Source organism: Numida meleagris, chromosome 1 (genome assembly GCF_002078875.1).
Source record: "Numida meleagris isolate 19003 breed g44 Domestic line chromosome 1, NumMel1.0, whole genome shotgun sequence".
NCBI lineage: Eukaryota > Metazoa > Chordata > Aves > Galliformes > Numididae > Numida > Numida meleagris.
In genome coordinates this window covers 106,989,456-107,009,004 of record NC_034409.1, presented here as the reverse complement: position 1 = coordinate 107,009,004, position 19,549 = coordinate 106,989,456, and the positions used below count along the sequence as shown (strand labels likewise).

General features: G+C 42.4%; 1 protein-coding gene across 8 annotated transcripts in view; it reads left to right on the top strand.

Moving 5' to 3' along the window:
- The window catches only part of TMPRSS2 (transmembrane protease, serine 2), a 43,331-nt gene continuing 23,879 nt past the window's right edge, over positions 98-19,549 (top strand). For 7 of the 8 annotated variants that reach the window (XR_002441524.1, XR_002441522.1, XR_002441526.1 and 4 more), the window contains exons 1-14: positions 98-253; positions 5,312-5,474; positions 6,646-6,716; positions 7,057-7,261; positions 7,593-7,676; positions 9,042-9,161; positions 10,247-10,376; positions 11,474-11,584; positions 12,253-12,296; positions 12,887-13,061; positions 14,373-14,548; positions 15,596-15,691; positions 16,595-16,737; positions 17,330-17,482. Coding sequence is in view for 3 of the 8 variants with exons in the window: in XM_021406026.1 (XP_021261701.1) it covers positions 6,702-6,716; positions 7,057-7,261; positions 7,593-7,676; positions 9,042-9,161; positions 10,247-10,376; positions 11,474-11,584; positions 12,253-12,296; positions 12,887-13,061; positions 14,373-14,548; positions 15,596-15,691; positions 16,595-16,737; positions 17,330-17,482 (1,452 nt within the window). In the remaining 5 variants the exon portion in view is untranslated. Of the gene's footprint in view, positions 254-5,311; positions 5,475-6,645; positions 6,717-7,056; positions 7,262-7,592; positions 7,677-9,041; positions 9,162-10,246; positions 10,377-11,473; positions 11,585-12,252; positions 12,297-12,886; positions 13,062-14,372; positions 14,549-15,595; positions 15,692-16,594; positions 16,738-17,329; positions 17,483-17,650; positions 18,762-19,549 lie in introns of those variants that run through there. The other variant, XM_021406005.1, reaches the window with a different exon arrangement.

Genomic DNA, 19,549 nt, shown 5'->3' with positions numbered 1-19,549 from the left:
TCGATGGCTCTCGTTGCTCGTTTCCCTGCGGCGTGTTAGTTTTGCAGAAGGGCGAGGGAGGAGAAGGAGGAAGAAGAGGGGGCGGGAAGAAGGCTGGGGGGCCCGCTGCCCGGCCGGGGGAGGGGACGGGCAGGTGCCCGCAGGTGGATTCGTTGCCCGGCCCCTTTCAGCCGCTCCCCCGCCGCCTGGCTCCTCCCCGACCCTCCGCTGCTGCCGGCCCGCCGTGCCGCGTCTGCTCTGTGCTGCGCTGCAGGTAAGCATGGAGCTCCCCGCCCGCGGGGCCGTGCTGCTGGGGGGGGGGGGCTTCAGCCAGGGCTCGGCTTTTAGGGTGCGGAGGGGCCGGACGTGACATCCCCGTCGTGGCGGGGCTTCGCCGGGCCGGGATGGGCCGGGGCGAGGGGCAGCGGCAGCTTCTCCCGAGGAGGGATATACTGCGAGACAGGATGCTGCGGGATGAGGCGGCTGTTCCGAGGTGTTGGAGCGTGTTGTTGCTCCTATGCAGGATAAACCAAAGCAGTGTCAAGTTCCGGGGCCTCTTCGCTGTGTTGCAGCTCTTTGGTTTCTTGTGAAAGTGCCAATTTCTGGCTACAGGTGTCATATTTGTCCGGTCAAATTTTGGAAAGTGACTCTGTTGGTAGAGTGCCTTCCTGCAGGAATTGTATCATATATTTAGATGTTAGGGGGAAATTCTTAACAGAAAGGCAGTGAGGCGCTGGCACAGGCTGCCCAGAGAAGCTGTGGTGCCCCGTCCCTGGAGGCGCTCAAGGCCAGGTTGGATGGGGCCCTGGGCAGCCTGAGCTGGTGGGGGGCAGCCCTGCCCATGGCAGGGGTTGGGCTGAGTGGGCTTTGAGCCCCCTTCCAACCCAAACCATTCTGTGATTCGGTATCGTTGCGGTTTCCAGGCCAGAGCTTGGAGTGCTGCGCTCACTGCCCTGCACGCTCCTTCCAGCGGTCTCATTGAAGCTCACACCTCCCTGCACCTCGGGTTTCACCGCAGGTTTGCAGGGCCTAGTGTGGGTCTGTGAACTTGACGGACTGCTCTCACACTGTGTCCTTGTCCTGGGTGTCCCCGTTTGCCCTGAGTAAAGTTACACTCACGCCTTCAGTGCATTACAAAGAGCCAAAGGAAGCGGCTTCGCCTCTTGGGGCCAGGTTGCATCAAGCAAGGCAGCGGAACGCAAGGGGTGAGACAGGCACTGTGTGGGGCAGTGGTCAGTGGAATGGACAATGTTCAGGTGCTGCTACTCAGCTGTGGCTGTGCTGCTGCGTTACTGCTCGTTCCGTGTTGTGGACGTGTGGATCCTTAAAGCAGTCTCTGGTAATGAGGGCCTTGGTGGGGTGAATCCAACCCCTGGCAGGAGCTGGCTTGTCTTCCTCTGAGAGCGACAGAGGACTGGTACAGGCTGCCCAGAGAGCCTGTGAGAGAGTATCTCCTCCTCTGGAGATACTCAAGAGCTGTCTGGGCACTTTCCTGTGCAACCTGCTGTAGGGAGCCTGCTTTAGCAGGGGGTTTGGACGTGATGATCTCCAGAGGTCTTTTCCAACGCCTACAATTCTGTCATCTGCCACAGACCCCTTGGTTTATAGCTTCTCAGGAGCGGAGTCCACAGATGGGAAGCAGCTGACCTGGGCAAATGCCTAAATAAGTCAGTTTTGTTAGCGTTGCTAGCTTTTATTTATTTTTCTGCAGCATGGCTAAGTGATAACTATGTCTGCAAGCTCATTTGTTTGCAACTTGGATATGGCAAACAAGTGTTCTTGCAAGCTTCCCTGGCCGTGAACCAGCCAGGACTCATTGCTGCAGACTGAGACATGCATTGTGCTACCCGAAGTTGAAGTTGGTTGTTCCTCTATGCAGAGAAGTGGTCAGAAGCAGAACCAGGAGTGTGGTACTGGGGAAGAATGCATCTAAATGCCAGGCTGACGGTTGCTGCATCCTTTAGCAACAAAGCGATCTATGTGTGTGAGGCTCTGGGTGCTGTGGGCACTAATCTCAGCTACAGCTCATATCTGACCCATAGATCCAGCTCCACCATCCCAGCAAATCTGATTATTTGGACTCTTGCCCTCTTTCATTCTGTAAACAGCTTTCTATAGGGTTATAACTCTTCTGCTGCTCAGTTAGACAACACCTTTTCTGCTTCCTTTCCCACCCAACCGTTCCCAACCTTTTTTTTTTTTTTTTTAATTCCCTATATATAATCATCTATGTATTTGTAATAGGCAGTTACATGATAACACTTTTTCAGGGTGTCACTCACAGTATGAGTGCATCATCCCATAACAGCTTAGAATGAGACTGCTATGCTCTGAGATTTATCTTGTGGAAGTGGAATGAATCTTGGTTTTCTGACCTTGGGAATACTGTTGTATTGTGGACTGTATTTGAGTTTCTGGTAGTGCTTATCAAGAGGCACTGTTTTTTAACACCTCTTGATAAGTACTTCTGTAGTTTAATTATATTTTTAGGAGCTAATCTGGAATAGCTCCAAAGCTATTTCTTAAGAAACCTAGGAATGCCAAGGTTCTATTGAGGCAAACTCATGTAAATATTTGCGTAGTCTTACATAGTTCTCTGCTAGGCCGTAGTATCACTGAATATCGCAGGTTGGAAGGGACCCATGAGGATCACCAAGTCCAACTCCTGGCTCTGCACAGCACCACTCAAAATCAAACCCTTTACCTGAGAGCAGTGTCCAAATGCTTCCTGAACTCCAGCACTCGGGGTCGTGCCCACTGCCCTGGGCAGCCTGTTCCACGCTCTCTGCCCTCTGGTGCAGACCCTGTCCCTAACCCCCAGCTGACCCTGCAGTGACTACTGCACAGTGTATGGAAAGATCTTGTAAGTAAACCTGGAATTGTCTCTTTGCTTGTTTGTTCCCTGCCCATTACTGTCACTGCTGGCTTCCTGTATCCACCGAAACTTCTAGGGTGATGTAAACATGTAACAGTATGCTTCATTTGTAATGTTGCCAGTAAAAGGCATATGTTGACTTTTTTAAGTTAAGGTTGAGCTTTGCACTGGGATTACTCCATTGCCACTTTAATGGGTATGCTGTATTTCTTTATTTGGATAATGAGGACAAATGTTTTTTGCTTATGACTTGGTATCAGTGTTAGTCACTGCTTTATATGGATCATTTGGATGCTGTTTTACTTCCTCCTTTTAGAAGCTGATCTTTTCTCTATGCATTTCATTTTTATCTGTTCTTTCTTCTCACTTTTTCCTTCTTTGCATACATTTGCTTTTACACATGTATAGCTATCAAGAATGAGTTTTGGATTTTGTTGCTTGTTTTAATTTTTTTTTCAGTTGATGGTACCTGTAATAGAGCTAGGCAAACAGCTATTAACATTTCTTGTTCAGGAAATGGCATAAAATCTGTAGTGAAATAATACAGAAACGTGATAGGCATACTGTTGTCAATATATCTCTGGCTTCAGTGGCCAATTTTCTGGATTTGACAATTGGACTAGATGACCTTAGAGGTGTTTTCCAACCTTAATAATTCTGTGATTTATGGTGTTATATTAGGATGCTTGAAAGTACCATTCAATCCTATTGATGTACTTGTCCAAGCATGGAAGCAACTTAAAGCTATCTGTTTATGAAAGCTTCCAGAAACTAAGGTAAGTTGCGGTGCTTGTGGAGCTCTGCACGTCTGAAGCATGGTACTGCTTCTAATTAAAAGTTAGAACATGATGTGCGATAAGGAAGTAATGTTTTCATTTCTTGCGTGAAAAAAGCCTATCAAATCATAACTTTGTTTTACATTTACAGCGTTAATTTGCAGAAATTCACTGAAAAGCTTTACTAAAAAGCACTGGATTAAATTTGTCTTGGGTCAATCTTAATATTTTCAATTTTTTTCCCAACCTGACATCGTTTATTGGAAAAAACAATATATATATTTTTGAACCGTAATGACCCATGACAGAACTATAATGATAACACTCCTAAGGTGCATGTGAAAAGAGGCTGAAATATTTTGAGTAATAGCTGCCTGCTGTGAGGCAGCGTATTTCAGTGTATTCATCAGAATGCTATGTCAGCGATGGCTGTACATTTTGTACTTATTATTGTCTATCATTAGAAATTGTAGCGTTATTTCTTTACTTTCAGAGTTCTGAAAGAAAAGCAAACTTGGTTTTTGGAACTTCTGTGATATGGGTGTTCAGATGCTCATTCTGTCCAATGCTGGAACAAACTGAAGGTTTTGAAATTCAAGGGTTTGACTGCAAGTGAATGATGGTTCCTTTTCAATCCATGGCTGTACTTTTCCCAAAGTTGGAAGGTGTTGCGTGGCAAGTTGACCTGCAAGACTCTACCTCACAGGACCCTGTCTGTTGTTCAAGGCTTTGTTTCTCTATGCCGTGTCTCTTGTTCTTTCAAGCCTGCTGCAGAGATGAGCTACATCTCCATTTCCTTGCGTGAGGATCCCTGTACGCTTTAACTCCCCTGTCTCTTCTCACTTTGAAGGACTTCTGAGGTTTCTTCAGATGTACCCAGTAATGTGCCATTATAGCTTGTCACATGTTTGGAGGATGACTGGAAGGGGAAGGAAAGGATAGTTCTGTGTTCTCACTAAATTTTTCCTCATCAGTATGGGTTTATAACACTTTTTATGTGGAATGTATTTAAATATCACGCATGAAGCCAAAGTGCTGGGCTGAGATAACACACCCATCCCTCCTAGCTCTGTCATTGTTGGGATGGGGATTATTCGACAGGTCAGTTTGTTTTTCCATGGCCCAGCTTCCTTATCTGTGAATCTGCTGCAGTACCCTTGGTTATTTGTAAAACATCCCAGAGTGCCTTGGTGATCCATGTTTAAGAAGACTAGATTGTATAGTTATTGGATGTTACCCATCATTATATTTATTTTTTTTTGCCTTTGAAGCATTTACAATCTAATGGGAATCTAGTGATTTCACTTTAATCTCTTTTTAACATCCTGCAAAATAATTTCATGGAAATATGTATGTGTCTATATCTCATCTTGCCTATGTTTTGTAGTGTGATAATGGAAAATCTGTTATTAATCAGTTGCATGGGAAACAGATTAACAAGAACTGAATTAGGAGAGGTAGTTGAAGTCGAGGTAAGACTCTGTTGCTTAGTTATTTAAAAAAAAAAAGTAAGGAAGCCTGTCATCTGTCAACTTGCAAAGAATTTCAAATTGTACTGTAGAAAATAATTGGAGTTTTTCTTAATTGTGATTCCTGTTGGCCTGTCTCAGAATCACATAGTACTCTCTTCTGTCTGATATCACTAAACTTCTGTACCTTTTTTTCCCCTCTCCTTTTTCAGAGAACAAGGAACAGCAATATCTTCCTGCAAAGTGTTACTTGTCCTGTAAGTTTGGGCAGAACTGAGTTTACCTGACTCTACTATGAAGAAGTGACCAAGAATGGATGCGACATGAAATAGAAGTCATGCAGACTTAGTCACCAGTCTTCATGAGCTACTTACTGTAAGTAGGAATAAGACTTGTTTTCTCTTGTCTGCCATTCAAACAAGAGTTCAACACAGTGCTATTCTATTTATTCCTTTTTGGTAGCACTAATAGGTTAATACCGTGATCAGCTGCCCTAAACTGTCGTGAATTTTTGGCATGCTCTTAGGTGCTAAGCTGCTCTTGAAGTCCACTTCAGAGACATTTGTGGTTTGGTTCTAGGTGAGGTGACAATTGAGGTACAGACTCTAAAAGAACTTTCTACTTCAGGCTGAGTTATGCTGGGTCTTTTTGCAACTGCTGTCTACAGCAGCGGCCTTCGAGTGCACAGGGGCCGTGGCTCTGTGCCTGTGCACAGGGCTTGCTCTGGAAAGCTGGAGAACTGTATTGCTCAGTGTGTGACTGAACCACTTTCTGTGCTTTTCCTCATGTAGGGTAATATCATGAGAGGTCTCTGTAGATTTAATTATTTATTAAGATGATTGCTTGAGGTGGTGTGAAACCGCCTGTGTTAGAAACATGGCAGCAAAGGTTTTGTGTTTCTTGTGTATCTGCTAATCGTTGGTTTTACCTAGTGTTAATGTTTAACTTAAAAATAAACTGCTATATGCTTGAAACATTGGATGCAGCTCTAACATTTGCATTGGTTTGGCGTGCTGTTTCCTTGCCATGCTCCTTTCCCCATTTTTGGTGTGGTGGCCACAACGCACGACCAAGAAGAAAACTTTTGACAACACGGAAGAGTAAAACCAGTGGTTTGCAGGGCTACCGGATGTAGCGTTATTAAATAAATCGGTTGAATCCGTATTTCCTGATGCTTTGTTTGCACTCTTGTTTCCGTGTCAGAAGCTTCAGCGATACATGAGTAAGCACTGAGAGAGGCGGGAGGAGCAGCTGGGTGCTGACAGTGGGTGGGAGACTGCCAGGCTGCTGGGCGCTCCTCCTGGAGCAGGAGTGGGCACCACCGCCATCCTCTGGCTTTGCGTGGTGCTCCTGTGGGTGAGCGTTTGCCACTGTATGATCCTCTGGGTTGTACTGAGATCCAGTTTCAGGGTGTACCTTCATTTCCACTCTCTCTTGAAAGACTTCCATATTTTTTTTTTCCCTAATTTAGCATTTTTCTAAAGAAATAATTGACAAGAGAGGTGGACAAAGCTTTTTGGTTATGACTATTTCCTGTTTTATATAGGTTCAGGCTTTACTTCCAAACACTTGAATTGTTTCAGTACTGCTGACGAAGGAAAGATGGCCTCTACTGTAGTAAGTGAACAAAATACTCCTTTCTGAATTTTTGTTTTCATGAGGTTGCATTTCTTTACAACTATCAGAATACTGAGGGATGTTGTCTTTAATAAGTCTTGAAAGAGGTGGATATAAGGAATTCTCATGCTTTCTGCATAATGGGTAAGATACGCTGTGAGACAGGTGTAAGAGGCTTGAATTAATTAGCATTTCAAGTGTTCAGATATTGCTGGGACTAGGTTTTTGCTTTAGCAGAATTACTTAGCAGAGTTCTGTGTGTAAGTGGCATCTCAAATTTGCTTTGTTCTAATCGCAGTGTTGCCTTTTTTCCTTCTTTTCCCATGATGTTATCATTTAGCGTCCACCGCCGTACTATGAAAATCGTGGCTTCCAGACAGAAAACTACTATTCTGCCGGACCACAAGTAGGTGCTAACCCATATCCACAGTACTTCTCTACGAATGTTCCATCAGTGCCAACCTATATCCCAAGAGTTTCAACCCATCAGTCAAGCAGTCCAGTAGCACCTTCATCCAGTTCGTCCAGCAGGAGGTGTTCATCGAGTAAGATTTGTTGGCATTTCTTCCAATGCTAGATTTAATGTCTTCCAGAATAAGATAAGAAATAAAGGTGGTCTTTCCTTCAGATTCCTGTATTGAGGGAATCTGTGAGGGCTTCCTCCTCTCTGTGAATGAGGAAGTGATGGCTGGCTGGGGTGCCGTTGTAACAGGAACCTGAACAGTTTGGAGGAAAGGTGGTGAAATGGAGAAAAGTTTGATGAGCAAACACCACCAATTTTTAAATACATGGAAATACATGAAGTGCTTGTGACCATGCTGGCTATTACCTTATTTGTGAACCTAATTTCTCATTTTGTCCATACTTTCATTTCAGATATAAAGAAAATCATAATCATTATATTAGCCATTTTAATAGTCATCGGTTGTGCAATTGCTGCTTTCTTCATCTGGTATTTTGGTAAGAATTACTATTTTTGTTGTTCTGAAAGAAAAGGCAGTAAACTTTTAAAGTTAGAATTATAGATTCTTGTCTTTCATTTTATGCTGAATTAAGGGAAGTCTTTGTTACCTATTTCACAAGAGCTAGACTAATGTAGCTTTTAAAAAAAGCCTGAACTGTGGGGTGTTTTTTGTTTGTTTGTTTTTTTTTAATAGGGCTACTGTTGCTTTCCTTTCATTTTGTCAAGTGAATACATTTTTTCCATCAAGTGATGTCATCAGTTTTTTGACTCTTCTGGACCAGCTGACTTTTCTGGAAAGCTACAATCTGTCTAGGAAAAGCTTGCGTTGTAGTAGATTTACTGAAGAGTAGCTTGATATCTTACAAGGGTTTGTGTTTTGGTGGATAGCTGGCATGTGACTGTGGACAACTGGTCCTAGAGTACATTTAATTAGGGAAATTACTGTTTATTAATGCTAAAACGAAACTGTATTCTCAATTCTAACATGGCTTAGCTTCAAGGGAAGAAAGGAGATGAAGTAAATTCATATGCCCAAACTATCATAGTTAAGGTAAATGATCAAGATTTATTTTACTTTGGTAATATGGGACCATACTTAAAGCTGAACATTTCACATATGTTTATTTGCTTTTGTGAGGCTTTTGATGCAAGTGTGTTAAAGTTGTGTGAGCCCAGTCCAGGTAACCACCGTAAGCTGGAACACTGGTGACATGTTGAACTTGAACGTCATCTCCAACCGGAATGGCTGAGTTCTGAAGCCAGGCTACAGCAGTTATGTTCGGCTTAGGCCATGTCTTATTTTGTGATAACTTAATTTCCCTTTCAATTGAATACTTCTTCAAAGAAAATTAAAGAACAATTTATTATGTTGTTGGGAACCTCTCTGTTCTGTATGGGAAGGGAAAGGAAGAGACAAGGTCGTTCATGTAAAATTATTAGGAAGTCACTTTGTGTTCTTAGGTTTTTTCTTTTTTTTTTTCTCACCTTGATTTATAAAGGGTGAATGTAGTTTTCTAAGCAGGACTGAAAACAACAAGGTGTGATTAATTTCTTCTTTCTTCTCTGCTTTGTCAATGTGAAGTTGACTCCTTTTAGAAAACTTAGTAGTGCTTATTTATTTGGGGGGTGGCAATGGACAAAATTCAGTCAACCGCATCAATGAGTTAATCTGGCAAGTGATGTGAAGGACAGAGCAATAAATCTTCGATTGTGTCAGGCAGGGTTTCCTCCCATCTCTGAGTTTAAGAGTTTGCTGGTGCTTTGCTTTATCAAATTGACATGCTCCTTAAGGTGAGAGTTGGCGGTGATTGCTTGAGGCTAAGGTGATGTTCAGACTAATGACTGTTGCTCTCCCCTTGCAGTTGAGAATCGTTGTCTCGGGTCCTTAATAGAGTGTGGATCTTCAGGAGTGTGCATTTCTGCCTCACAGTGGTGTGATGGAGTGACTGACTGCCCAAACGGGGAGGATGAAAACCGGTGTGGTGAGTACCGGTGGTCAAGTCAGGGGACTTCCAGCCAGCAGCAAGAATTCTTGAGCAAATTCCCTTGTCTAAAGCTTGCCAAGTTACCATGGGGCCAGCTTAGGCTCAGCTGTATCTCTAAAATGGTTTAGAATGTTTGAATACATCAAATCCTATATCCAGATCTTCAGTCAGTTTCCAGTTGATGGCACAGCTGAAGCAAAATGACTGACTCAGGAGTTGAGTTTGCTTAAGTTTTAATATTTTAAAAACAGATTTTCTTCTAATTTGAATTTGGTTTGTGCAGACCTGAGTATAATGTTGGCTCTGGAATGAACTGTTGTTGCAGAACTTCAGGTGATATTGTACGTCTTTTTCCATGTATTTCACATTCCTTGTTTTCCCAATACTTATTTTCAGCTTCACATCTGCTTTGTGTAAGAAAGCTTGGTCTGATTAGTGTTTCTAACTCGAAAGCTGACAAGAAAAGCTGTGCTGGAGAGCTGAAATTGTAAGGTGGAAATATCATCTATTTGCCCATTCCAAATAATGATTTTTTGGAGAAGCTTGTTCAGTCTGCTCTTTTACTTGAGCTATTTTTGCATTACATTCTTTTGCAGATAAACACACAGTGGAGCATGGAAAATTGCTCTTGTTATGTTGTTGCTCTACAGTGCTCGTCTGAAGAAATTTGGCTTATTAAGATATAACATAAATAGATTATATCAGATTATATTTTATTTACATGTAATGCATGGTTGTGTAGGTAAAAGATGAAAAATTGGGTATTGCAATCTTCTGCAGTGTTAGAATATGAAAGAGTTTTGAGAATAAAAAACTGAAATGACGAAATGAATACTCTATTGCACACTTGCCTTTTAAATTTATGAACACTTTTAAACTGCCTTACACAAAGGAGCTGAGTCTTTGTAGTATCTCTGTCTACTTGATATTTACTCAGAATTTGAATGGATGGCAGCATTAAATTAGCACCAGTTTGTACATACAAATACCATGGGTGGCAAAAGCTTTAAACAGAGTAGTAACATAGCGTGTGTGGTGTTCTTATGTTTTGGGGGTTTGTTCTTTTCTTCCTTTTCTGGCAGTTAGACTTTATGGACCGAACTTCATCCTTGAAGTTTATTCACCTGTCAGCCGAACCTGGTACCCTGTTTGTCAAGATGACTGGACTGATGATTTTGGAAAGATTGCATGTAAAGACATGGGCTACAATGTGTAAGTCTAACTTTCGTCAGTCTTTGCAAATACATAGAAAGGTTAATATTTCCATCATGCAGTTTTTAAGAATACATATCCAAAACAAAAAGCAGCTAGTGATCTAGCTCTGGTGAACCCAAGTGGATCTAATGTAGCAATGGTAGGTGTTGAAGAATCAAAATGAAAAGCTGCTCTGACAGGTAATGTGTATCTGGCATGCATGCAGTAGTTACTCTGTGGGGTCACCTGTAGCTAAATGGTCACTCACAGTGATTCTCCAAAGCTTGCTTCACAGTACCAGATCATTATAGTTGCCCAGTAATGCCCAGTCTGGCTTAATTTGCCACCTGTATTGCATGGAAAGCCTTGATCTCCTGAGGATGCAAATAACAGATGCTTGTGTGGAAGATCAGCACAAATTCTTGTGGCAAGAATGCTGTCTGTGTTCTCCGTCCATACCGCTGTAGCCTAAATTCTTCTGCAGTCGAAATACTTTATGTTGCCTGTCTCTGATGTGGTTGGCAAATGCAGTCTTTCATTGTTCATGGGGTAATGCGGGCAATTAATTGCCCAGGCAGACCTTGCATGTGCCCAGGTTGCCTGCAGCACTTGGAATTAAGGACTCTGTACCAGCAATGACCAGCGTAGTTCCCAGTCAGTAAGTCAACCCAGCAGTAATGTTGCAGGGCTGCTCCTCAGCTGGGAAGCCCTGCAGAACAGCAGCATTTACTACTCTTGCAGCTGTGCCATAGAAATGTAGCTGCTTGAACATATTAGACTTGAACTTTCTTGTGTATGTATACTAGCAAAGGCATCTCTTCATCGTGCCCTGTTTCATGAGGCTGAAGATTGCTACCATGTACGCATACTAGATAAAAATATTATTTTAATCTACTAACTAACTATCTGATGGGAAACTGAACTTGAAAGATTTCTTTAAGAATCAGAGTCTCTGGCACTGCTACTGCACCACTGGGTTCTTTCTGAGCTTAATACAAAAAAAATTAGTATTTTAGTGTTGATCATACCAGAAGCTCTGGCTTGACACAATTTATTGTCACTTGCTTGAAAACCAAAACTGCTGGTTTTCTTAGTGCAATCTTTCTGTTTCACAGAGATACTTACTACTATAGTCAAGGAGTAGCAGCTGAAGTCACCTTTAAAAGCTTTATGAAGCTAAACACAAGTGCGGGGAATACAGACTTGTACAAAAGGCTTCAAAGCAGGTATCTTTGCTTAATACAAACTGATTTCCTTTTATCACGTGTCTTTTTAGCTGTTGTAGGAGATGTAGCCTATCTAACAATAAAAGGAAAGAGACCTTGTTTTTAATCTGCTTGCAGCAACTGCTCTTCTCTGTATTTAAAAACACAACTGTCGCTTTTCCATCCTTCCACTCTTCTTTTAAAAGCGTAGATGCCCCATCCTGTTCCTCTGTGCTCTTTGGAAGGTTGACTTGTCAAAGATGCATTAAAGTCTGAAGCCTCTTATTCCCAAACCTGTAAATTGCTGTACTTGAAAAGTTATGGTGTTGCTCCCTTGTTGTTCAAGTTCTTCTATGTCTATTTCATAAATCAGCTCAGCTTTCTCTTATGCTGTTCTTTATCTTGCTCCTCAATAGGCTTACAAGCCTTTTGTGCTGCCTGGCTGTACTGTGGTCTGCGGTCTTCCACGTGACAGTTTTGGTGAATGCAAGAAACGGTGAAGGCCAGATGGGTGTTGGTAGGGTAGCTGGAGAGAGCGAAGAAAGGAGGGAAGCCTCAGCAGGAAGATGAGCATGAAGGCAGGGCATGTAGCTGGAATGGGTAGGAAGCAGCTGGAGGGTGAGCTCTGCCCAACATCTGCTTTGCTGGGTGTCCAAAAGCCTGTTTGTTCTTCTCTGTTTCTATTGCAGTGATTACTGTGCATCAGGAAATGTGGTTACTCTGCGCTGCATAGGTAAGTGTATGTTTCTCAGACTTTTACTTGATGCCTTGAAGCGCTCTGTCCTTAAATCCTTTTGAATCTGCATGAATGATTGTTTGATGGGAACCACGATTAAGTCCTGCATCCAACTTTCAGACTTTAAAGAGCAGGATGGAAAAGGAGGCAAGGGGGATGTTAGGTCCCCAGCTCTGTCTTTGTTGCTACAAGTTCCTTTAAACAGCTTGCCCCATGGTGAGCTCTGTAGTCATTGCTATACATCTGTGGAGGGAAGTCTGACACATGGGCCATCAGGTGGTCATCACTGCTCCTCACCATAGTGAGGTGACTCCTGGGTGTTGCCTGTCCTGTTGCACAGTGGTGTGTGTCTGTGCGGCTCAGCAAAGACACTCAACGGCCAGCATTCAGGGGTGTAACAAACCACCATCTTACAGTTCACTTCTGAAGCAATGAACTGTGCGCCACAGCTGCTAATGAGGAGGGCAACGTGAAGGGTTCCTGGGCTGCAGGAGACTTGGTCCACCCTGTCCCTGTGAGTCTAAGCACCGTAGCGCAATGGAAACCAGCTCTCTCTAATGCATGTCTGTGTATGCCTGGCTCCTCAGAGTGCGGCGTGTCCACTAAAAGCAAGGCCATCGTGAGCAGGATCGTGGGTGGCAACATGGCGACACTGGGGCAGTGGCCATGGCAGGTCAGCCTCCACGTGCAGGACACCCACATCTGCGGGGGCTCCATCATCACCCGCGAGTGGCTGGTGACGGCGGCCCACTGCGTGGAGGGGTGAGTGCCTTTATTTCCTCCTGTCTTCATGCCGCAGGGTAGTGAAGCCCAAGCCAATATTAGCCATAGATTTATACATAAAGCGTTCCTTGCGTAGGTAGGCATCAACGAGAAGGAAAGCTGGTATTTTGTCAATTTTTAACATGAAAGCAGAAACTTAAAGGACAGTTAAGTGTACTTATGTTTTAAAGGCAGCCGCTTTTATTGAAGGGAAAACCCAGTAAGCAAAGACGTTTTAACGGTTGGTTGAATCACAGTTTGAGGCTAAGCCAAGGGAAAATTACTTTGTCCGTAACCTTGAGAAAGGAATGTGAGCATTTAGTTTTATGTGAAGATCTTATCCCTCCTCTGTTTTCTAGTGTGAGTTCCATAATATGAAAAAGTTTTAGGAATGGTGACCAAGTTTTCAGATTAAATTTTTTTTTTTTTTTTTTTTTGCAAAGTGGTTGGCAGTTCTAGGGGAGGGAGTTCTAACGCATGTAGGAAGTGCTCTACGGAGCATGTGGAAATTGTTCTGGAGCACAGAGACTACCTAAATTACATCTAGAGAGAATGCTTAATGTTAAAAACCAAAACAACAAAAACCAACCAACCAACCAACCTCCTAGCATTTTCAAGATAATGAAATTCCTTCTCTAGATTATGTTCTTACTAATTCTGGTTTCTGCTGCCCTTCCATGCTTTGGATAGCACCTGAGTGCTAACACTGATATGTGAGACTTCAGAAATAACACCTTGATCCCTCAGTTGCTGAAATCAATAAAGAGGCTTCAGTGTTCCAGTCTCAGACCATAATTTGCTGTGCTGAGTGACTAAGGGGATAGACAGTGATAGTCAACCTACTTCAAACAATATGAAACCTATTTCAATAATTATGAAACTAGAGCCAAGCTTTCCTGAAGTTAGACGGCCTGTACTTTGTCTTTCAGGAAAAAAAAATAAAAATAAAAAACCTTGTGGTCAGTTTTTGTTATTGATTAAATTAGCTCCCTATTATGCTATTTGTCCATTTCACCATTTTTGATGTATATGGGACGCAGGTATCTGAACAATGATCTTCCCTAGTTTTTTTGGACATGTGAATACATTTGCATTACAGTAAAAATCACGCTGCTAAAGTTGACTGATGAAGGGAGGCTGGCCAAAAGTAAAGAAGGCATGAGTTACTGTTTGCTTTTGTCTTCAGAAGTGGCAGTCAAATGCATATGCATTCTTAGTCATGGATAGTAAAGACAATTCTTTGAAGGTTGTAAGCTGAGTTTCTCTACCAGGGAAGCAAACCTTCTAACCTTTGTTTTTTTTTTCCCATAGACAATTTTCTGACCCGTATGTCTGGAGTGTTTATGCTGGGATTCTGAACCAGAATGAGATGCTCCTAAGTCCTGGATACAGAGTACAAAAAATAATTTCCCATCCAAATTATGATACGGATTCTAAAGACAATGATGTTGCCCTTATGAAGTTAGAGACACCGCTGAGTTTTACTGGTATATATTCTGCTCTTCTTAAGGGAAAAAAAAAAAAAAAAAGCTGGTGGCAGTGAGCACATCTCTTAAAACTTCTGAAGTTGATCAAGGAATCCTTGTAGATAATTCCTTATGGGAAGGGCAAAAAAATATGAGTAGAGACACCTCAGTGTGCCCAACCAACCAAAAAACCCCAACCCCCTAAAACCAGTCCAAACCTCTGTTCCAAGAAATTCCTAATCAGATTCCCCACTTTAAACTAAAAGGGGACATTTAGGTGAGATGTTAGGAGGAAATTCTTCACCCAAAGGGTGATGAAGCGCTGGCACAGGCTGCCCAGAGAAGCTGTGGTGCCCCATCCCTGGAGGCACTGAAGGCCAGGTTGGATGGGGCCCTGGGCAGCCTGAGCTGGTGGGGGGCAGCCCTGCCCATGGCAGGGGGTGGGGCTGAGTGGGCTTGGAGTCCCTTCCAACCCAAGCTGTTCTGTGATTCCTCAAGTTAGCAGTTTGCTAACAGTTTTTTAATACATAAAACTGAACAGGGATTTTCTTAAAAGTGGGCATGCTTCTTAGTAAGCAAGCAGTAGAAACTAGAATATAAAGCCTTACTTAAAGTACTTCATATGTATAGGTTCTGTGTCTTATATACTTACTATATAAGTATAGCACCTATACACATATACAGGACTTTACTAGGTCCTGTATTTCAGTGTGTCAGCTTAAAGCTACTACAGGTGATCTGGAGAGGCTCTTCTGCTGCAAAGTATAGGGAGGTTGTCTGCTTGCTAGAATGTTTGTCTGAAGTTTTTTTATTTCACCCTTCTGAGCTCCTTCCTTGCACTGAGGTCAGGATGCAGTAGCCCTCTAAGAAGGAGCAACTGCTTAGCTTTCCACTGCTGCCTGTGTTGCACAGTATTGCTTATCTGCCAAGTGGGCAATGTACAGAGAAAAAACCACAGCATGCATGTATTTAAAGCAAATGCTGGTCATGCTGAGTAACATCGTATCCATTTGTTTTGCATTATGCCTGGACATCTGGGATTATACTATCACTGTATTTGCTTTGTAGATACTGTACGACCAGTTTGTCTGCCTAACCCAGGAATGATGTTCCAGTCTAATCAGCAGTGCTGGATATCTGGGTGGGGAGCAGAATACCAAGGAGGTAAGCATGGCTCTAACACATTTAGGTCTTCTACACAGCCAGTCCTCTTCAGTCTAGATAAATTTGTAAGAATTGAGAAGGAAAAAGGAGGTAAGGTTTCTTTCCATATCAGAAGGCTGAGAGAGCTGGGGCTGTGCAGCCTGGAGAACAGAAGGCTCTGGGGAGATATAAGAAAGAAGGGGACTGACTCTTTAGCAGGGTCTGTTGTGACAGGACAAGGGGAAATAATTTCAGATGAAGAGAGGGGAGATTTAGACTGGATATAAGGAAGGTGGTTTTTACAACATAGGTGGTGAGGCACTGGCACATGTTGCCCAGAGAGGTGGTGGATGCCCCATCCTTGGTGACATTCAGCATCAGGCTGGACAGGGCTCTGAGGAACCTGATCAAGCTGTAGGTGACCCTGTTCATTGCAGGGGATTTGCACTAGGTGGGCTTTAAGGGTCCCTTCCAACTCAAACGTTTCTATGATTCTATGAAGGTTGTGGTCTGGGGTAGGGATGAGGCTGCTGGCAATTCTGGACCCTGAATTTGGGATTTGCTGCCCTCTAGTGCTGGACCACGAAACCAAGGAGGACTTTTTCACTCTGCTTTGCTCATGGGCTTTTAATAGCCCTATGGCTAATGCAGTTGGTTGGGCTTGCAATGGTCAGGTCTTTATTATCTTGATTTACAGTACACTAGCAGCAATCCAGAGTAACTAACCCCTGGGAAAGGAGTTTAATGTCAGGGTATTTTCTGCATAATGGACCATGTGTCTTAAGCATTTATCCCTACAGTTCTCTTAAGTTTATTTTGTCTTGAGTAATGCTAGCTGCTGGAATTTGTAATAGGAATGTAACCTGATGCTTATTCTAATCTTGTCTTTCTGTTTGTGTGTTTTCGTGCATGTTTCAATTTTAGGTAAAACAGTAAGCGACTTGAATTATGTCATGGTACCCTTAATAGAACGTTCTACATGTAATTCTGTCTATGTCTACGATGGCTTGGTTTTGCCTACAATGGTCTGTGCTGGATACTTAGAAGGAGGAATTGATTCTTGTCAGGTAATAATTCCTAATTAACATGAACAGTGATCTCGTTGATTGTTTTTTCGTGCTCTTAGTAGGGACTTTATCATCTGTTAATTCCAAGCTGATACAATTTTTTAAATATATTTCTAATTTTTACATATATATTTATGACTAACAGTTTAGTTGGGCTTCTAGTTCATTTTGTGGCACATCCTTTAAAAGGGAGAGCTTTTGTGTCACACTCTGAATGGCGGCCAGTGCCGAGGTCTTGTTAAATATGCTGAGAGGCTGAGGCAACCTTTTTAAATGCTTCAAGGATGTTTGGTTATCTCATACTTGAAAATGAACAAATGTTCTTTGTAATTGCTACAATACTGTAGCATTATGCTTGTGAACAAGAAAGTCAATAAAGCCTGTCTCATTTAGTGCTTTGGGCAAACAATTTTCATTCCTATGGTGAGTAGTCATCATTTAATACAGTAATTGCCATAGTGTTTTGTTTTAGTTGCTTTCTTGCAATAGTGTTTAGCTCTTTCTTTTGAAAGCCAACTGGTATTCCTGAAGTGAAATGAGTTGTGTCTTCACTGGTGGCCAGTCACTAACAGTGCGCCAATGCTTTGTGCAGGGAGACAGCGGAGGTCCTCTGGTAACAAACAAAAACTCAGTGTGGTGGTTGGTTGGAGATACCAGCTGGGGAACTGGCTGCGCTAGTCCCAGTAAGCCTGGAGTTTATGGAAATATGACTGTGTTTACAGACTGGATTTATAAAAATATGCAGGTAAGGTATTTTGATCTTTTTAAATGCCCCAAGTCCTGAAACTTGAATTTAATCATTTATATCCCATGATTTGCCTGATGATAGAGTTATTCCATTGAGAAGCATCCAAGTAATTGATAAGATGGTCAGCACAGCTAGAACCTTTTTTTTTTTTTTTTTTTTAAATAGGCCAACAGATGACAACGTGGTCTCTCATTCCTGATGATCATTGTTTCTGAGAACAAGAGAAAATGAAGCCATGGGTGCCTGGGATATTTATTCACTTTTACAAATGATTTTTCTCTTTGAATTTTTTTTAATAACATGAAGGATTGCACAATGAATTCTGTGCTGGCTACAGTGACGGATTTTAGTCACTGAGGGACTGTCACAATAAGCACCTTTCTCGATGGGGTGCCTGTCAGAAAGTTGTTCTGCCAACTGCTTGCTGAGATTTTTTAGCTGAGTAACTTTCACTTGGTAATCAGGTACAGGTTTAAAATGGAAATTTTAATCACAACTTCAGATTTTTGTAGCAGGATGCTAAGACAGTTGGTTTTGTAGGGTTTTAAATTAACTGTTAAGTAATGTGAACATTGAATCTCCGAGCTGCTGGTTGGCAACTTAAGAAGAAATGAATGTTTTTTGGTATATATGAAGGGAAGTTTTCATGCACTACGGTAGTCGAGGCACAGAAAAAAATACAAACTGTATATTCAGGTAGTTATAAATTCTCAGGATCATGACAGCCATCATCCAACTCAGATTGCTCCAACTAAGATCAGTCTGATCCTCTCAGTAATTAAAAGTGCTCTTCTGCCTTAAACTGATGTGAATCCTGAAAGGGCAGGACCTGCTGTTGCTCCCGATGTAGGTGATGGAGAGGAATGCTCCAGAGCTGCAGCAGGAAGCAGGGAGCTGAGCATCCTGCCAGCAAGGTCCCCTGGCACATGCATCCAGAGGATGTGATGCTGCTCTGTGGGGTGTGCTGCAGGCAGCAGACCTTGGGCTGCAGTGCACGTCTGGGGGCTGGGTGTTCTGGATGAGGAGACACAAGCCTGTGTTTCTGCCTAACCAGATGAACTACCTCATTTATTAAATTTGGCTTTTAATACTTTGAGCTCTCTTTTAGCTATCTGCATGATGCTTTTAGCAAAATACAATGAATATCAGAGTGCCACTTCGCCTAGGATTTGGAAAATAATTTATAATCATAGTACAGAGGATCGAAAAGCCATAACAAGTCACTTTTATTAAGAAGGATAATTTTTTTTGGAAATAAATGACTCTGCTAGTTTTATTTTCTGTTGGTACTGAAATGCAATTACCTTGCATGGAAACACTGTACCAAATAAAAAAATATATATTTTTTTACAAATAATTTTCCTTTGTAATTGCTTGTTTGTTTGGGATGTCTTGGAAGCAGTGGCTGAACTCTATGTCTAAAATCCTCTGAGAAGCTGATTTAAGGAAAAAAAAAAGCAGAACGATAAAAAATGCAAGAGGGTTATCCAAGAGGATTCTTTAACTCCAGAATTTCATGTTCTTGAATAAACCCAGGGGAAGAGCTAACTGTTCAGGGATACTGGATTTCATGAGGGGAAGGAGCTGACAAAATCACTTGGGCTTATGAGATGGAGTTAAATGAGGAAGTTTAGGATGAAAAGCAGTGGGATGCATTTTGTTATTACATCTCCCACTGCCCAAAGCAATGTGTACCTGCCTAATTTCTCTAGGGCTGTTTTCAGTAGCTCACGATTATTAAGCACCCCTTAGGGGGTACCATGAAGTAATTCACACGTTTAAAACGCATTCAAAATAGAATTACGTTTCAGTGTTACAGTATCAGGTTTTTATAGGGCTTGTGAGCTGCAGTGCTGCGAGTCAGTTGCAGTGGATGTGGAAAATGGTTGGTAGCACTTAACAGGGTTACAAATGCTCCCATGGGTTGAGTTCTGTGTTGCAGAAGTCAGACACCCATTGGTGCCATGTCACAAAGAGAAGGCTTCTCTTGTAACTGTCTTGGAAACTGCTGCATGACAAACTGGAATAGGCATGCATTTTTTAGCAGAATGCAGCCAGCCCTCA